The 18,189-nt window shown below is 45.8% G+C and overlaps 2 protein-coding genes across 9 annotated transcripts in view; one reads left to right on the top strand and one right to left on the bottom strand.

Moving 5' to 3' along the window:
* The window catches only part of LOC117400908 (formin-like protein 3), a 38,350-nt gene extending 34,837 nt beyond the window's left edge, over positions 1-3,513 (top strand). For 4 of the 6 annotated variants that reach the window (XM_059013073.1, XM_059013071.1, XM_059013069.1 and 1 more), the window contains one exon: positions 1,552-3,513. Coding sequence is in view for 2 of the 6 variants with exons in the window: in XM_059013071.1 (XP_058869054.1) it covers positions 1,552-1,616 (65 nt within the window). In the remaining 4 variants the exon portion in view is untranslated. Of the gene's footprint in view, positions 1-452; positions 500-1,551 lie in introns of all 6 variants that reach the window. The other 2 variants (XR_009319736.1, XM_059013070.1) reach the window with 2 other exon arrangements.
* Positions 3,514-3,648: 135 nt separating this feature from the next.
* On the bottom strand, positions 3,649-17,052 carry LOC117971065 (pre-mRNA-processing factor 40 homolog B-like). Of its 3 annotated transcripts, XM_034919035.2 has the most exons (27): positions 16,938-17,052; positions 15,039-15,119; positions 14,766-14,912; positions 13,823-13,903; positions 13,207-13,237; positions 12,742-12,758; positions 11,407-11,484; positions 11,150-11,260; positions 10,644-10,764; positions 10,469-10,496; positions 10,118-10,318; positions 9,738-9,846; positions 9,568-9,632; positions 9,313-9,477; positions 9,060-9,168; positions 8,541-8,691; positions 8,060-8,193; positions 7,706-7,820; positions 7,098-7,189; positions 6,613-6,729; positions 6,227-6,364; positions 5,948-6,043; positions 5,742-5,828; positions 5,177-5,282; positions 4,961-5,022; positions 4,748-4,885; positions 3,649-4,453 (listed from the first exon to the last, which is right to left on the bottom strand). In XM_034919035.2, the coding sequence occupies exons 1-27, from the start codon at positions 16,938-16,940 to the stop codon at positions 4,361-4,363; spliced, it is 2,676 nt and encodes an 891-aa protein (XP_034774926.2). In that variant the 5' UTR covers positions 16,941-17,052; the 3' UTR covers positions 3,649-4,360. The 3 variants fall into 3 exon arrangements, with proteins under 3 accessions (XP_034774926.2, XP_034774924.2, XP_034774925.2); XM_034919033.2 differs by having other exon boundaries at positions 4,748-5,022; XM_034919034.2 differs by having other exon boundaries at positions 3,649-4,449; positions 4,748-5,022.
* Between the last annotated feature and the right edge of the window lie 1,137 nt (positions 17,053-18,189).

Below are 18,189 nucleotides of genomic sequence, written 5' to 3'. Positions count from 1 at the left end.
TTACTGCAGACACAGACACAGCCAAACCCCTTTTCAAAGAGTCTCTTAAGGTGCACCGCGGTTCAAAGCAGTGTTGCTAGGTTACGGTTGTGGTTGAAACTGCAATACCACCTTAAATCCGGCACCATTTTAAGACAATGATTTGACCTAAATTGCAGTTCCCCCGAAAGCAAACAGAACTTGTGTTGTTGCTTCAGTTTCTTTAGCATTTAAAAAAAATCTAAAATGAACAGGGATTCACCAGCACACAGATCTAGATTTGAGTCATTTCAACTTTTATTATCAGTTCTACTATTAGTAGTCCGGTCTTTCTGAAGGTGTTTGGCTGTGTCAATTTTAAAAAGAAAACACACGACTGTTTCTTTCATTCATGAATGAACTGTGCCTTTTATTTCTTTCAGTCTTTTTTTAACCCCTCGCTCACCCTTCACTCGTTGTCTTTCTCCTTGCAGCTGAAAGAAAGAGGCACCTCATTAAGTTATCAAATTCTAAACAGCGGGTAAGACTGACCAAGTGTCGCCACTAAGCAGCAGCAGACAGCAGACAGCTTGCCAGCTTCACGCTATAGCAAACCTCATTCCAATATAGCAAGAGAGGCTTTCTATTGCAAAACAAGTTGCAGAACTAATGGATTTCTTTATTTGTAGTTTTAGGATGTCTGACACTGCTGTTCCATTCCACAGCACCTTTTAATTCTAGATTCAAACTCTTGGGGTTATAAAACTCTAGATACAAATAACTGCTGTTACTAATCAAATGCTGCTTTGCTTTTAAATGTGGTTTTAAAAAATGCTTTTACCAAGTCCGGTGCCGAGCTGTACTAAACTCATTAGGAATGTTTGTCAGCTGCAGTAACAACGTGATGCCACTGGGTGATGCTGTGCAAGAAATGGTGCACAGTCACAGCCTGATAGAGTTGATAGAAATACATCTGTGCCCAGCCTCACAACTCCCTCAACCCTGCCCTTTATCAAGCTGAAGTCTGCAGACAAAACCACCCAAGAAATCCATCTCGTCACCTTTCAAAGCAGGCTCCTGTCTTTAAATAGAGGTGTATCAGAGTCCTGCTAAGAATAAAGCAGATAGTTAGTCTAAGGTGCATAAAGTCCATTGCAGCTGGTTGCTTGTATTATAGGCTAATCACAAATGGTTGTCTCTTAAGCTGAGGGAACACAAAGCCACTTTTTCAGGAGCAGCGGCTTGAAACCTGGTTCCAGGAGACCTGAGGCTTTACTGTATCAAGTCTCCCCTGGTGTGCCGTGCAGCGGCTCCGTGTTCCCTCAACTTCACAGAATGCTAGTTTGCAGGCTGCATAATGTATTGCCAGATTAGCAAGGCAAAGGGTCCAACAGTCCAGCTGCTGCTTAAAATAATCATACGCGAGCAACAACCAGGAGCATGGTGGACTTGATTCAACCAGGAGGCGCTTTGCTGTAGACATCGCTGCAGAGGGTTCGAAGCACCTGCTTTCGCAGAGAATCTTTCATAGCCTCGGAGATGGAATGGAGAGAGCCGGTGCTTGTGTTTTTTAATATATATCTTTTTTCACAGATCTCAGGAACCAGCCCTTTCTACGAGCTGATGCGGTGATCCGGAGCGGCTGGAGGAGAGTGTGAGGCGGGGGGCTGGAGTTCCCTCGTCTTGGAGTTCACCCCTCCGCAGCAGACTGGAATCGGATGGGATTTTTCAGAAGGAATTTGGAAAATGCCCCCCCCCCCCCTCCTCCTACCCCCGCCTCCCCAGGTGACCTTGAAGGAACGAGGCTGCTTCCTCCTAAAACCAAATAAGACTTTCATTGTTTTTCTTAAAAAAAAAAAAAAAAGACATTCCTCACAATATTACAGTATTACTGCTAAGGTGTTTTAGCCATAATTTGTAAAAAATTTTAAAACCTATTTTAATATTATTTTTTTACTTTTTATCTTTAAATATCCAATACTGTAAATTGACTGTGTTTAGCCTCTCCGTGTTTTGCCCTTGCCCGCTTATACTGCACATGGAGAAAGCGATGTGGTTGCTTCTCTGATGTATTTAAGGTGTTCACGCTAGGCCTAAGCTTCTAGCGTTCAAATGCAAAATACCCTCGTTTCAGTTCCGGAACGCACAGTCCTGAAGATTCCGAATTCCCACAGTGATCTCGTCCAGCTCCAGCAAACATCCTCCCAAGCCCAGCAGCACTGCACAGCTTTTCAATTCATACCCACGCCTAGCTGGTACCTGCACTCTACAGTAAGAGCAGACTGGATTGAGAGCCTTTTATTACAGAAATCTTCAGTGCAGTTATTAAGAATAGGACCTGAACACAGGGTCCCAGAATGTGGGAGTGCTTGAAGCCTGTTAAATACACCAGTTGAAGAATGAAATATCCGCAGCCCTGCGATTTGTATTCTTCGTTTTGTTGTCTTCTTGTTTTCAATTTAAAGGTTTTGCATACAGAGATTAGGCTCTGCCCTGTGCCAGTTTAATCACATGTTTGCAGCTAAACCTGCATTTTTTTCCTCTAAACACTAAGTGGCTAAACTTTTCAGTATTATAAAATTGTCAGTATAATTTTAAAAAGGCATTTGATTTCTCGAAGGCCACACCCAAAGGTTTTCTGTGCTTTGAGGAGCGAGTTCTCTTACTCGTACGGTCCTGCATTCCCGAAAGGGTTTATCTAAGAACACAGCACCTCTCCTTGCGTTAGAATTGAACCCCATGGCAGCCCCTCTCCTGCTGCTAACGCCTGCTGTTTTGAGGGTAACAGAAAAAGCAATGGAAGCAGTGTAATGTATCATAAACACTGCATTTCACGAGAGAAAGTGAGGGAGAGATGATTTCAAATAGCTACTCAAACCTTAAGCTTTTTTTTTTAAAAGCAATGCACACAGCTGTAGGTCTCTTGAAACTAGTAATACCAGAGATTTAAATAGCTAGCCAGTGCATTGGAAATTGCTTACCAGGTAACTGTTGTGCAAAAAAGGTCCAGTGACATGAACTAGCCACTGTGTCTGTGTCTAACTGTCGTTATCAGAATAAAGAAAATGATGCAGCTGTTTTTAGATTTTGGTTGTGGGACAGTTCAGACCGGTTGGCTTTGACCATTCGCTAACGGCTGCTGTGTCCTGGCTAAGACAATCTGGGAGGTATTACTAACTTCAGTCTGTTTGCAGCTCACATTATATCCAGCCTGCTACTCAAAGCGAGATCCCAGAGCTCGTTTCTCATTTCAAACAGAGCCTCCTGTCTGTCGGGCCGTTGCCCTGTTTATATCGTTCTTGTCTGTTGTTTTATGTTTAGCTACGAAAGGGTCTCGGTGCAAAAAATATACACTATCCAGTTAATATTGTATGATAAAGATATATCCACCCCCCTCTATATGTGTTGTAAATGTATAAAGTAAAGCCTTTTCATTCCTGTGTAACACTTTATTTTGTAAAACTATGCCAAACCAGATTGAGGCTTCTAGCCCCCAGATCTTATATTCTGTACATATTCTTAATAAATTACCAAAAAAAACAAACAACAACTTGATTTCTGGTCTGAAGTGTCGTTGATTTAACAAGCTCGCTTACCTTGCAGCAGGAGGTGGTTATTCTGGAAGTTCTGATTGAGAAGCAAAAACGCAAATTTAAAAATGAAAACAAAAACCTACTCACTTTTTTCCACACCCTAAAAAAAACCGCATTACACTGAAGGCAGTATTTAACAATGGCCATGTAATGTAACAACCTTCCTGAACAGAGCTTTAAAACTGAACAGCTCTAAAATTATTAAAATCTAATAATCATCCACTGATGATGCAGCTCTATTGCTAAAAAAACAAAAACACACATACTTCATTGGGAAACGTGTCAGATCTTTTAGAATGGTTTTACTGTCAAAAACAAACCTGTTCCCATCCCAATGGAAAATGAGCTTGACTGAGCGATCCCTGTGCAGCACAAGATAAACGGACAGAAGAGCTTCAGCGGCTGCCTCACAGTCCAGTGAGTCGTGTTCAATCCAGAAGGCAGGGCTCTCGTTTCCAGATATTCCAGCACCCCTGAAAATCTCACCGATTTGGTAAACGTGACCCTTTTAAACTCCTTTATCCAAGACCCTCCTTTCCCACCGTGGAGAAAGCAGACGTGTGCAACTGGGAAATGTCAGCAGAATCGTCTGAAGCTGTTTTTGTAGGCTGCTAAGTCCATCTACATATGACAGTTGCTTCTGGGTTGTCCGAATGCTTCGGTCGACCCTGCATGATTTGTGGTGAGTACCAGAAACATGGGGGGGTCCAAACTCAGCAGTGTTCCTCACATGGGCTCTTCTCTGGACTGGAAGCCCCCCAGCACTGCCCAGGTTTGTGGACGCTCCCTGGAGTAGGAGCCTCGTCTGATCACTGGTCATCGCCCAGCTGCTGCAGGAGGGTCCGTCTCCTCTTCTCCAGCTCTCCTTCGCTCAGCTCGCTCTCAGAGGTGTCCCATCCTGTCTGGAGAACACAAGAAACTTAACAACCTGCTCGTTAACATAACAAGTAGCTTTCCCCCAGTCATTCTGCTTCGTTCTTTGGTGTAATTTCAAGAATGCCGGTTCTGTCACCCGAGTTCATGAGCTGCGATTCAGTTCTAGTCGCTTGCCTGAGATCCATGCAACACAGGCTTGATCAGCCAAACCCCAACCCCAACCCCAAGCCTCCCCTGTTGAAACCAAGTTCCAAGTCTTCCCAAGGAGACCTGGGACTCTCACACCTTTGTTGAGATTCTTCCTCCCCCGCTCTGCTCACCTTCTCCTTCTTGCCGGAGCGTTTGGGTGATTTGTGCCGCACCTCGGCCCGCTCGCTCTCCCTCTCCCTCTCCTTGTCGTTCTCTTTGTCCTTCCTGCTCTTCTCCTTCTCCGGCTCTCCCTCCTTTTCGGGAGTGTTCTGTGGGAACAGAAGCTCATGGTCACTTCCCTGCCAGCTCCCCTCCACACACGCTCCCGGCTGCGCGAGACTCACCGATCTGCGTCTTCTCTTTTTGCTCTTCTTCTTCTGCTTCTTGGCTTTCCTGGAGCTGTGATCTTTAAAAGAAACAAGGAAACCACGAATAGTGATCTGCAGTGTTGAGAGCTGATTAAATGGGGAGTGCTTGCGCTGCTGTACTGGAAAGCAGCCCCCAGATCGGTGCTGTTTTAGGGACAGCATCCCACCCAGGAGCGTCCCTGCTGGAGGTACCTGATTCCGGGGAGGAGGAGCGCTCGGACCCGGACTCGGAGTGGTTGCGCTGCTTCTTCTTCTTCTGGGAGCGGTGCTGGTGATCGTCATCCTCAGACTCCGAGCCCTGGAGGGAGAAGCAGTCGACAGTGTGAACACATTGACGGGACAGAGAGGATTCGTGACGCGTTCAAATCACTGGCTTGTGCTGCAGAGGCTCAAATTATTAATGCTGCATGAACCCATTATTCAGATAAAGCTCTCCACACGTCGGGGCCACTGGTGTTGATCAGGCTGATTTATCACGTGAAACGAGCGAGGGAAAAGCTGCGTGGGTTTGTGTGGATCGCCGTTCTCTGTAGAGTAAGAAAAGCAGCAATCATTGCAAACCCAAGCAGCTGTTTCTTCACTTGTTTCACGTGTTATGTTAATGATTGTCAGCTCCTGATTTCTGTGGAGAGCTGAGCGGTTCACGCAGCACTATCGGATAGCGTGGTTATTTATTTTTCTTCATGTTGGTCTGCATGAAGTTAACATGCTTCTACCCTAGAAGCAGCTTTGCTAAACCCTGTTGAAGGGCTCTTACCGATCGGGAATGGGATCTCTTGCGATGGTGTTTCTTTGACTTTTTCGAGTGCTTCTTACTCTTGGAGTGGTGGTGCTGGCATTCGTTCTGCAGGCGAAACAGAAAGAGAAGAGGTAACCCCCTCGACACAGAGAAGAGAGGCACCGCTGCTGTAGAAGAGCTTCAGCAGCCTCACAAGGAAACCCCTCCCCGGCCCCTGGAATTACCTCGAGCACCTGGGTGAACTCTTTAAAGAGCCGGATCCGCTCCGACTCCAGAGTTATCTGATCGAAGGCAGAGTCAGTGAGAAAGCGCTCCCGCACCTGCGAGAGGAAAACAGAGGATTACAGCGACCCAGCGTCCAGACACAGTAAAACCATCCAACACTCTTCCTTTACATCTTCCACGCAGCACCCCGCCTGGTTCACAGCGTGCCTGCGTGTGAAAACGACCTCTCAGGGATGCAAACACGCCGAGACGGAAACGTGCTGGAAATCAGCCCTCACCTCCTCCCAGCTGGAGTCTGGCTCGAGGAGGGGCGCCGCCTGCTTCAGCATGCTCTTGAAGGCCGCTTCCTTCCTGCGCAGTTTCCGTGCTTCCTCCTTCTCCCTCTCCCTCTCTCGCGCCTCTGCCTTCTCCAGCAGCTGCAGAGCAAACACACAGCGCCCGTGACTTGAGCAGCACCACCCAGCAAGAACACAAACAGCCCTGCATTGCTGCGACAGCATGGCATCACAGATCATTACAGCCAACTGGTTACTGATTAAAAGCACTGGCCTGACACTATACAGACTGCACAGAACCGGACACGTTCTATAGCAGCGCTTTTCAAAGTCTTTTCTAGACTGGCTCTGGGTTTTTTTTTTTTAGCAGAGATACTTCGGGCACTCACACTGTTGAAGGTCAGTTTAATGTTGCCAGCGTCCAACGTGGCAGCTCTCTTATCGAAGCTGATGACGTGGGCAAAGTCTTCAAACGTGGTGCTGACCTCCACTGCGAAATCCCTGTCCTGAAGACAGACAGACAGACAGACAGAATGACTTGCCTGTATACACCTCTGTCACAGACAGAGTACAATGTGTTGGTAATCACATGAAATAAAAAGTCAGTGGTTGGTTGCATTTGAACGGAGTAACAGCTGAATAACTCATTTCTATTATAAGAAGTAAGATAATGAGACCAGACCATTTTAACAAAGTACTTGACTCCATGCTTACTTCAATTCATAAGCCTTACACTGCTTGTAAAAGAGACACTGATCCCAATGCTATCACATCGATGACAACATCAAACAGAGCACTACGAACACAGGACGCACCACACACTGCGCAGGCTCACAGGAGAGGGGTTGCCACGGAGACAAAGGGAAGCGCTTACCTTCAGAATGTCTTTTAGAATGTTCTTCTCGTCATGGAAACGGGCTTTCAGATCCTCAACGTAAAACTTAAACAGGTCTAAGGGGGTGGAGCCTGGAAAGTGAAGACCAGGAAGAGGCGTGTGTGTGTCTTGCACTGTATAAATTAGATCAACTCTGCTTCACCAGTTTTCAGGCTATGTCACTGTACTGCCACACGAGGGCGATATTGTGCCAATATCTTTTTTTACTTCAAAACAAATGGGGTCCCCAAAAGTGACAAAGAAATGTGTAATTTAACTGTAAAATCGATCAATTATATGGTATAATTACAATCGTGCAGGTGTGCCATGGTTCAGCTACAATTACATTGCAGTTAATGTGTTGCTGAATCCTCGGCTAATGCACTCTTTGCATTGCTAAGTCATTGTAAATTTAACTTGCTGTAATCCTAACTTGCTGCATCCTAGTTCATATTGTATTTTTTGGATTTACTATAAACTACACTGTGTTTAAATATGCAGCTTGCATTGTAACCCTGTGCTGCCCTGTAACACCTATAAGTCCCCTTGGATGAAGGCATCTGCCAGATAAATTAATATTACTAATTCCCAGCTACTGTTACCCTGACCTGGCTGTCCCAGCAGGCTGGCGAATCGGAAGTCGCTGCTGACGGAGGGGTAGAGCTCCACCCAGGTGGACATGGAGTGCAGCTGCCCAGTCTCATGCAGCTCTTCCAGGAAAGCCTGAGAGAAACGGGGGGCCAGCTTTCAGCTTTTACAGCATTGTCTACCATCCAGAACCAGGGATGGAAATAAGACTCCTATTGCACAGCAGTTTCAGCCATTCCAGGTTTTACTACCAGCTTGATTAGCCCCAGTGTACAGGTATTGAATGCAACGGGGAGTCTCATTCCCATCCCTGCATAGCTATTGAAAACAGCAGTTCTCAATTACAACGGTGAGCTCGTGTTTCCTGCTCTGACCTGGAAGTACTCTCGGTTCTTGCGTTGCTGTCTCCGTTCTCGGAGCCGGGTCTTCTCCCTGTCCTCCTCCTCCTCCTTCTCCAGCGCGCGGACGTGCTCCTCGAAGCAGATCAGAGCGTCCTCCTTGTCCATGTCTGAGGACACAGGCAGGGAGGGAGTCCCTTAGAAACGTTCCCCCACACTAACAGCACAGCAAAGTGTAATAAAGCACAGTGAAAGTATGGTGAAGCATTGTAAAGCACAGAGGGGTCTGGTAAAGCATAGACAAGCATTGTAAAGCTCAATACCTTTTTTTTTACTGTTATAAACTTCAAATCAAGTCCCCTCTTTTCCCTTCTTTTTTCTAGGTTGAAGTCATTACTTTAACCTTTCCTCTTAGCTCCTGTGACAGAGTCCGGGGGTCAGCCTAGCTGCCCTTCTCTGCACCTTCTCGAGTGCAACGGTGTATTTTTTGTAGTGAGGAGACCAAACCTGCACATACTCTGCAAGTCGTGGTCCCCTGCGAAGGTGGGGTTGTCCATGAGGTTCTGCTGTGCCTCTGACCAGGTGGTCTGGTAGCTCACGCTGGTCATGCTGTCCAGAATGCTCTTCAGCTCCTGGATGTTCCTCTTGCGGACGTGCTTGGCCTCTTCCTAGAAGAATAAAACAGGAAAGGCTTCATCAGCTACAATGCCAGAGTCCAGGGAGTTGTTTGTTTTTAAGAATTCATTTCAAATAAAGCCGAGTGGGGCTTCAGGGTAGAATGTTCATCCCACAAAGCTTCAAAAGTGAACGAGTCAAATCAACGTTTCAGTGCCGTGCGCCTACATCGGGATTTCACAAGACATAGAAGAGGTGGGATTCTAGCTAGTGGCACCTTGACTTAATATAAAGCTACAAATCATCAATCAATAACCGTCGCGTTTCTTATGATGTTCTCAGAAGAGAAACAAAGTGACACCGTTTTTATTTTTGATGCTCCAGTTCAGTCGTTCTGGTTTCTGGCAGGAGAGGATGTTACCTTCTCTTTCCTGGCCAGGAAGAAGAGCACATCGTCGTAGATCTCCTTGCGCTCTCGCTCCGGGACCACCGCCCACACCTCCAGCTCCCCAAACATCTGCTCTGCTTTCCTGGGGCAAAATGAAACAACAAGGACAGCTTCTCAAATCAAGCAGAAATCAGAGAGTTCCTGTGTGAAAGGACTTGGACTTCTGTGTGATTTTAACAACTCCAATTTCAAAATCCCACTCTCTCTCTCTCTCTCTCTCTCTCACCTGTAGCGCGTGGTGGAGGTCATGCGTTCGTGTTGCTCCAGGTATCTCTGCAGCCTCTCCTTGGCCTCCTTGGCTCTGAGCCGCGCCTCCTCCTTCTCCTCCTTCTCCCGCTGGGCCTTGTACGCGTTGAAGGCCTGCTTCTTCTCACTCAGCTTCGGGAGGGCGCTGTGCGGGGAGCAGGAACACGGACCATCACCATGACTGTCCTCCCCACGCAGCACACAGAGCCACCTCCAACACGCTTTCAACCTGTACCTGTATCTGGGGTTGTTGATGATCATCTTCATGGCCTGTTCCCAGGATGCATTGGAGGGTATCCCCTGTGAGAGAGCCAGGAGACAGACAGAGAGAGAGAGAGTGAGGGTGATGTAGAGAGCGGGCGGGGGGAGAGCAGACACTGTGTAATCTCAGCCTCCGTCCCACACCTTGTCCTTCAGCAGCTCTTTGAAAGCCTGCTTGGCCTCCTCCTTGGTGCTCCAGGTGTAGGTCCTCTTCTCCGGCTCCCTCTTCTCCTCTTCCTCCCTCCTCGGCTCGCTGCGTCCCGGCAACAACCAACAGAAACAAAAAACGTTCTTAATGCCCAAAGTATATAACTTGAACACTCGATCACAACACACGCACACACTCGCAGGAATATACACAGATACACAATCTCTCCCTGTGTCTCTTTTCTATCGCTACCCCGGCGCTGAGCAGCCTTGACTTGGTCTGGGAACAGTCTGAAGTCCTGTGGTTTCAGATCCAGTACTGATGGAGTGTTTAAAGCCGAGGATGATGATGATGATGATGATGTCTGCCTGGGTACCTGGCTGCCTGTTCCTCGGGCTGCCCCGCTGTCACCCCCTCCTCTAGCGCAGCGTTCCCCCCCTCTCCACCCGGCAGCGAGGACGGGGGTTCCTGCTGCTCCTCCTCCGAGGGGGCGGGCTCGGGTTCCAGCGAATGGACGGACACCACAGCACCCCCGGAGGCCACAACTGGGTCTGCAGCCGAGAGCTCCGGGGACTTCCTGGAGGAGAGAGAGAGGGTTCAGACGAGTTTAACAGCACACGCCTGATACCTAAACACACTGCGGTTAATCAGACTCTTAGTAAAACCCGTCCCAGAAGTTAAACATATGGGCCACACCGAGCAGCCCTAAAAGATGGGAAAAACTCACCCAGCTGCTTCCTCCTGCTTGATCATTCCTGCGGGGGGAGAGAGAGCGAGGGGAGTTACTTTCTGATTCACCGACACTAACAGAACAGAAGCTGCACTGCTGGTGCAATCCTATCACTGTTCAGATGCCTGCTCTCAGAGCTGTGCAGTATTCCCAGGGCCAGCGTGTTTCATACCTTCCAGCTCTTCCAGGTCCTTGGGCTTGGTCCAGCGAGACTCCTTGCTCTGTGAGTTGTAGTAGTAGGGCTTCCCCGTGTCCGATCGGTACTCTTTCCAGGGGCACTGAGACAGCAGGAGCTGCAGAAGAGACACGCGATCGCAAATCGCAACGCTTCCATTCGAGGATCGATCACCTTACAGCATGTAAACCGCAGCCTGATTTTACACAGTGTTTTACAGCACTGAGGAATCAACCTGGGCTGCATCACCCAGCGATCTGTGGTTATCCTGAGATTACAAATAAGCCAGGGATGGAAATAAGACAGTGTATAGGTAACAAGTGCTGAGGTGTCTTATTAAACTCCTAGTGAAACCAGGACTGGATCAAGCCGCTATGCAATGGGAGTCCATCCCTATAAGAGGCTGATGCAATCCAGGGGGACTCCCTGATGCTGTAAAAACTAATAAAATCTAGGAGAGGAGAATCATGAATGGAACCCACCCCCAATTTATTTATTTTTACCTCCGCTTTAGACTTGAGCTCGTCTGGTTTCTCCCAGGTAGACTGCTTCGATTCCGAGTTGTAAAAATACGTTCTCCCATCGGGGGCCTTGTGCTCCGTCCAGAGAGCCTTCTAGAGATGCAGACACAGAGTTATAATGAAAGCAGAGAGGGAGGCACCCGCTGGAAAACACTGCAGCGGTGTGACTGTCTCTAACCCGGCAGAGCCACGCTGCCGCGGGGGACTGCGAGGCGAGCTCCGGAAGCTCCTGGACGTACCTTCTTGGATTGCTCCTGCACTGGAGAGCTGCCTGCAGGCGCTGGCTGCTGGGAGGCGCTACCCACAGGGTTGGGGGTCTGACAAAACAGCAACAAGAGAAAATTACCAGTGGGTTATCTGGGGTGGGCAGAAACGTCAGTTGTAAAAAATATTAGGCTTTGATTGGATTGCTTCAAAACATTGTGATTGAAAATACATCGGAGCTCATATACTGTATATAAAGCAAATGGAAGGGGGAGAGAAAGGCTAGTGAATCAACTCCCTTTTAATTAATGCCAGGGGGTCAATTGCTTGTTAGAGGGGGTGCAGATTTGTAACCCTTTCAGTCCTGGCAGGACCTTGAGGTCCCACCTTATCTTGGCGCCCCATGTTAACACAGGCTGTCGGAAATCACATTGGCACCTCACGGGACTCCTCGGTCCCAGTCTGAGGTCGTGGAGAAATATATGTCAAAATATATATATTGTCCTGTTCATTTCTACTCAGTAAAGGAGTTTATTATTTAGCTCGATGGGAAATGTTAATCTTATTCGTTATCCTGATTAAATTACAATTTGAAATCACCATGAATAGAATCCCACAATCAAGAGCCCTTGAAGAGCTCCACGACACAATGTAACTCACCAGAGCTCCATGACACAATGTAACTCATCAGAGCTCCATGACACAATGTAACTCACTAGAGCTCCATGACACAATGTAACTCAGAGCTCCATGACACAATGTAACTCACCAGAGCTCCATGACACAATGTAACTCATCAGAGCTCCATGACACAATGTAACTCACCAGAGCTCCATGACACAATGTAACTCATCAGAGCTCCATGACACAATGTAACTCATCAGAGCTCCATGACACAATGTAACTCACCAGAACTCCATGACACAATGTAACTCAGAGCTCCATGACACAATGTAACTCACCAGAGCTCCATGACACAATGTAACTCACCAGAACTCCATGACACAATGTAACTCAGAGCTCCATGACACAATGTAACTCACCAGAGCTCCATGACACAATGTAACTCATCAGAGCTCCATGACACAATGTAACTCAGAGCTCCATGACACAATGTGACTCACCAGAGCTCCATGACACAATGTGACTCACCAGAGCACCATGACACAATGTAACTCACCAGAACTCCATGACACAATGTAACTCAGAGCTCCATGACACAATGTAACTCACCAGAGCTCCATGACACAATGTAACTCAGAGCTCCATGACACAATGTAACTCACCAGAGCTCCATGACACAATGTAACTCACCAGAGCTCCATGACACAATGTGACTCCCCTGAGCTCCATGACACAATGTGACTCACCAGAGTTGCCGGAGATGCTGGAGAAAAGGAACAAAAAACAGGAGAGAGGAGATAATATTTTAGAATTATCTTTCATTTATCAAAAAGCTGCAAAGGTGACACTATATATAGACCAGCCAGGCTACCTGAATCTCACCCTAACCCTTACCTTAATCTAACCATCACCTTACTCTTACCATAACCCTAAACCTCAGCATTAACAATTTTCAAATAGATAAATGCAATATTAGAGGCAGAACTGTCCATGGCTGCTAGGAGAGCAGATTCCTTTAGCTAAGCCAGGAGAATGCTGGGTTTGAGCGTTCCTCACGCAGAGATTTTTAAAATGTCAAAGTTATCATTTTATTATTTTTTTTTACAGCAATGTCTATTGCTTATCAGCTAATCCCCACTCTAACCAGCCAGTAAACAGAAGCCGTTTAGGAAAAAACAAAGATCTCTGAATAAAGCACCTGAAGAACTCACCTGTCACAGAGTCTGATCCTGATGTAGACGCCTGCGGTGGAGAGAAGTATAGAAAAGGAAACAGTATTTAAATCATCAGGTCTTCTGAATGCAATTCATAAATGTATCAAGTTCTGCATGAGCATACCGCTAAACTATTTAAAATAAAATACATGGCTGGTTTCACAAACCCCGATTAGCACTCATCTTGGGCTGCCTAATGTTACCTTAGGTAAGGTGGTCCAAGATTAGGGCTAATCAGGGTCTGTGAAACCAGCCTGAAAGTGTAACTGAAAAGCTCGAGGAGTCCTGTGTTGTCACTGTGGCAGACAAACTAATACTGTGGAACCACCGTTTGAAAAATCAAGTGCTGATCGTCATGAATCTGTTCAGTAACAATAGCAACACAGGGGTAGAAACAAGACTCCCATTGCACAGCAGCGTGATCCATTCCTGGTTTTATTATAAGTCTAATCAGACACACCTGAGCTTGTTATCTACATAATTGGAGCTAATCGCGCACATGTTAAAAGCTGGAATGGGTGAAACTGCTATGCAATAGGAGTCTTATTTCCATCCCTCCAATGTTCTTATTACAAGACCTATCAGTGGGGTATGTCAGGAGTGGGGTACTTACCGGTGTGGGGGTGGCGACGGGCCCAGATGGCATAGCTGGCATGATCATACCTGGCATCATTGGGGGCATCATGCCCGCCACCTAACAAGAGAGACACAGAGGATCAGACTTTACCTTCGTTTCGTTTACTTTACCATGCCAGGGTTGAAAACAAGACTCCTATTGACAGCAGCTTCACCCTTCGGGATGGGTCACCCACCCAGGCACTCCTGATCTTCTTTGAATGAGGGGCGTCACCAGGGTCTCGCCCAACATCTCCAGGACAATTCTGCGTCGATACAGCTTGCCAGCATTGTATCAGAGGATGAGTCACCGTAATCAGGACCAGCATCATTACTGTCTTCAGTGTCTGACACTTCCTCTTCCATTTCACTGTCTCTGTCCAGCTCTGCTAAAATGTCTTTGTCTGATAACCACATTTCTGAACCTCTTTATCAGAGAGATGCCTCTAGTAGCCTCTGCCTTGTAGAGATTTGTATAAACTTTGTTTATAAAACATTTCTCCAGACATCATCATAATAATACAAATCTAATAACAATAATAAAAGCATTTTATTTTCTTCATGCAGATAAAGCTACACAAATAAACACCCGAGGGGAGTGACTAAGGTCAGTGGAACCCAGTGTCACTTCAAACAGAGTTTGAAACAGGACAGGAGGGTTGAAGCCATGACTGCTGCAGATCTTGCTAGTTCTGTAACATTTATTTTTTCCATTTCAAAAACATACAGCTCTGGCCAAAAGTGTTGCATCCCCCAATAGAACGAACGTAATGAATACTTAATGAAATGTAACATTTTGCACTATCTCATGAAGTACTGTTCTGGTTTCCGGTCGACTTCATTCTGCAGTCTCTCTGATTGCATGATGTGAAGTGAAAGATCTGAACGGTGTTCATGAATGTGGTTCTGTGCAGGAGGTTCAAGGCCTCCTCTTTCCTCACCTGTCCCATGGGAGGGGGTCCACTCATTGGGGGCATCATTCCAGGGGGCATCATGCCAAGGGGCATTGGGGGCATGGCCGGGGGGCGCTGACCCATCGGGGGGATCCCTATTGGAGGGAAAGGAGGCGGCATTCCTGGGGGAGGCATCTGAAAGGGGAAAGGCAAACTTTTTAAATTGAATCTTTAAAATTGTTCTAAAACAGTCAAGTAATAATGATCTATAGTCAGCACTTCAACCCTTTGTTGGGGGGGGGGGGGGGCAACCCTACTTACGAAAGGGGGGGGCATCATTGGGGGGGCACTGGGGAATGGCGAAGGCTGTCCTGGTGGTCCGCTTCCAGACTCCGTCCCAGACTGCAACAAATAAATACAGAGAGAGAGAGAGAGACAGAGACAGAGAAAGGTGAACTCCATCGCAGACACACACCTGAGCACAGTGTCCCATTCTCATTTACAGAACGATACATTTAGCCTATATAAAACGTACTAAATATATCCCACGCTAAATATAGCACTGGATGAATGAATAGCTGCCATTAAGGTCTGGTCTACAGCAGTGGGGTTTTGTAATGGGGTTCTCTTCCTCTGATTTATGGCTCTGTTTCTAACAGGCTTTTTCTTTGGGGAAATTGGAATGACAGAATGCGGTTGCATTTCAGAGTCTATTGATCAATTCTAGCATCTTCAGTGGGAGCGAGTGGATAAATACAGAATCTAGTAAGTGTGTTGAGGTGCTGTGTGAAGTGTAACAGGGCTGCAGTTTGTTAGTGTTGGGAAACGGCCTCAGTACCCCTCTGCCCTTCGGAGAGGTATTTATTATAATATAGTACCGACCCGACATGTGGACCCAAGAACTACCCCCACTGCAAGGTTCTTCTGTATCAAATGGTTCAATTCACCCACTGGAAACAATGTTTATTTTTTATTTGAATGGAACTTTTGATTGTGAAGCGCTTTGAGGTGGCTTGCTATGAAAGGCTCTATATAAAAATAATGGGATTGACTGAACCTGAACAACATAACGCTTCCAGAGAAGGTCCAAAGAAATTCTACAGTTCTACACAGAACGCTCGGGAATGTTCCTAAAAGGGGTAACTAGAAATTCTACAGTTCTACACAGAACGCTCGGGAATGTTCCTAAAAGGGGTAACTAGAAATTCTACAGTTCTACACAGAATGCTCGGGAATGTTCCTAAAAGGGGTAACTAGAAATTCTACAGTTCTACACAGAACGCTCGGGAATGTTCCTAAAAGGGGTAACTAGAAATTCTACAGTTCTACACAGAACGCTCGGGAATGTTCCTAAAAGGGGTAACTAGAAATTCTACAGTTCTACACAGAATGCTCGGGAATGTTCCTAAAAGGGGTAACTAGAAATTCTACAGTTCTACACGGAACGCTCGGGAATGTTCCTAAAAGGGGTAACTAGAAATTCTACAGTTCTACACGGAACGCTCAGGAATGTTCCTAAAAGGGGTAACTAGAAATTCTACAGTTCTACACGGAACGCTCGGGAATGTTCCTAAAAGGGGTAACTTCTGTGCAAACACAGCACTAGATTTTTAACAGTGTCGCTCACAAAAACACAATTTTCTTAACAATTATTTTTAATTCAGGATATATAAAGTTAAGAAATATAAAATAGAAATATCTATATATTTATCGTATGTGCTGGTGTTGCACCTATCCAGTGCTCTGGCCGGTGACTGGACCCTCCCCCTACACCAGTAAATAGTATATTGTCTCAGTCTATTCATCCTTGCGTGTTCCAGTGTGGATTTTGGAATGCATGACTTCTCAGTCTATTCATTCTTGCGTGTTCCAGTGTGGATTTTGGAATGCATGACTTCTCAGTCTATTCATTCTTGCGTGTTCCAGTGTGGATTTTGGAATGCATTGATAAATGATGACGTTTTGTTCATACCCCAGGCAGCAATGCAGAATGGTCTATGTTAGCTGTGTACGGTATATTATTAATTATGAGCATGCATTTCTCTGGATGTTGTCTATGTGATCTATTTGCAAGCATGTCTGTGAAAACTGGCACTACACTGGAAGAAGCATACAGAAAAGTAACAAACCATTATTACATGCCATCAAAAAAAAACAACACAGTGCTAAAATACAACGTGCAGTACAAAATTAAAAGCAGCGAGATGTTTTCATCGTTACCATTCTGTGCAGTTTGCAGAACCTCTCAGCCGGTGCAGGTACAGCCTACTCTGCAGTAACACGCAACTGCATTGGTTCAGACACAAAGCCGCTGAAAAGACCAGACAGAAATTTCCAGGAGGGGGAGGGAGTCCAGCTCTTTCACTGCCGAATGTTATTAAAGCGATAGCAGACTGTGCTGTATACTGTGCATACCATCTCGTTTTTATTTTAATTTTTATAAATTATAAATTGTACAAAACTTAAGACAAACAAACAAACAAACAAACAAACAAAACATGCATGCATTATAAAATAGATGCATAGAAACCTCAGTGCGGTACAGTCGTGCACACAGCGACTGAAGGAGAGAGACAGCATTGCATTTATTCTGATTTGTGTACATTCAGCTATATTTAGTTATAGAAAATGTGCATTTGTATTTGTATTCAGGGGCTAATAGCTCATTATACACATAATAAAATGCATATGATGTTACTAACGCGATGTGTAATTAAAAAAAAAAAAAAAAAGAAAACGTCACTGTGCTAATTAACATACGGGATGTCATTTTTGAATATTGCAGTGTCCACCGTTTTACCTAAAGGTGGCGCTATTACCGAGGTTAACAACCCAACCAAAAAACAAACCAAAACAAATCCTACAGCACTGTCCCTGCCGTCGCGCAGTAGAGAAAGTGTTTCTGGATCCTGTATCACTATAGAATGTGCTCGTGGGATGTCAAACCATTTCATTCGCGGTCAGCTGAATTTCATTTTGTTTGGCTTTTTGTTTTAACCATGCCTTGTTCTTCTGTGCTCATGAAGCTGCACTTTCTTTAGTTTTTTTTTTTACAGTGAACTTTATAACGGCAATGTGACCTTACTTCTGTGACCGCATCAGGAAACACGGGCGCTCTGCTCTGTCTGCTGGAAGCCTAACACGCATTTCCAGTGTTGGTTACATAACGGATCTTGTGGGGTTTTAATGCATTTATTTTTTTTACATTGACAAAATATATACAATTTATTAGTTATAATAAAGTCTTTATTTTCCAGGACCCGATTTAAAACATGCCCTTCTTTGCATAAGACTTCACACTAGTAGATTCCACAGCAACTATGGAAACACATACAAGCTAGAAACAGGCCGTGCTATTTAGTTTAAGAGATTTTTTTTTTTAATTTGGTCGGTTTTAACTGATTGGGTCAATACTGTGCATGCCTAACCAGACACGTTAATTGTATTATGAGTGTGAACATGGGGTGTCCTC

The sequence above is a fragment of the Acipenser ruthenus genome, chromosome 45, assembly GCF_902713425.1.
Source record: "Acipenser ruthenus chromosome 45, fAciRut3.2 maternal haplotype, whole genome shotgun sequence".
In the NCBI taxonomy this organism is placed as follows: Eukaryota; Metazoa; Chordata; class Actinopteri; order Acipenseriformes; family Acipenseridae; genus Acipenser; species Acipenser ruthenus.
Note: the sequence above shows the minus strand (reverse complement) of the source record. Positions and strands in the feature narration are given on the sequence as shown.

Bases quoted from the DNA above. Each gene is read 5' to 3' on its own strand.
- LOC117971065 (XM_034919033.2), bottom strand. The intron at 9,633-9,737 runs GTGTGGGACGGA...GCTCTCTCACAG, and splicing joins AAGAGCTGCTGAAGGACAAG to GGGATACCCTCCAATGCATC. The intron at 7,190-7,705 runs GTCAGGGTAACA...TTCACTTTCCAG, and splicing joins CAGCCTGCTGGGACAGCCAG to GCTCCACCCCCTTAGACCTG.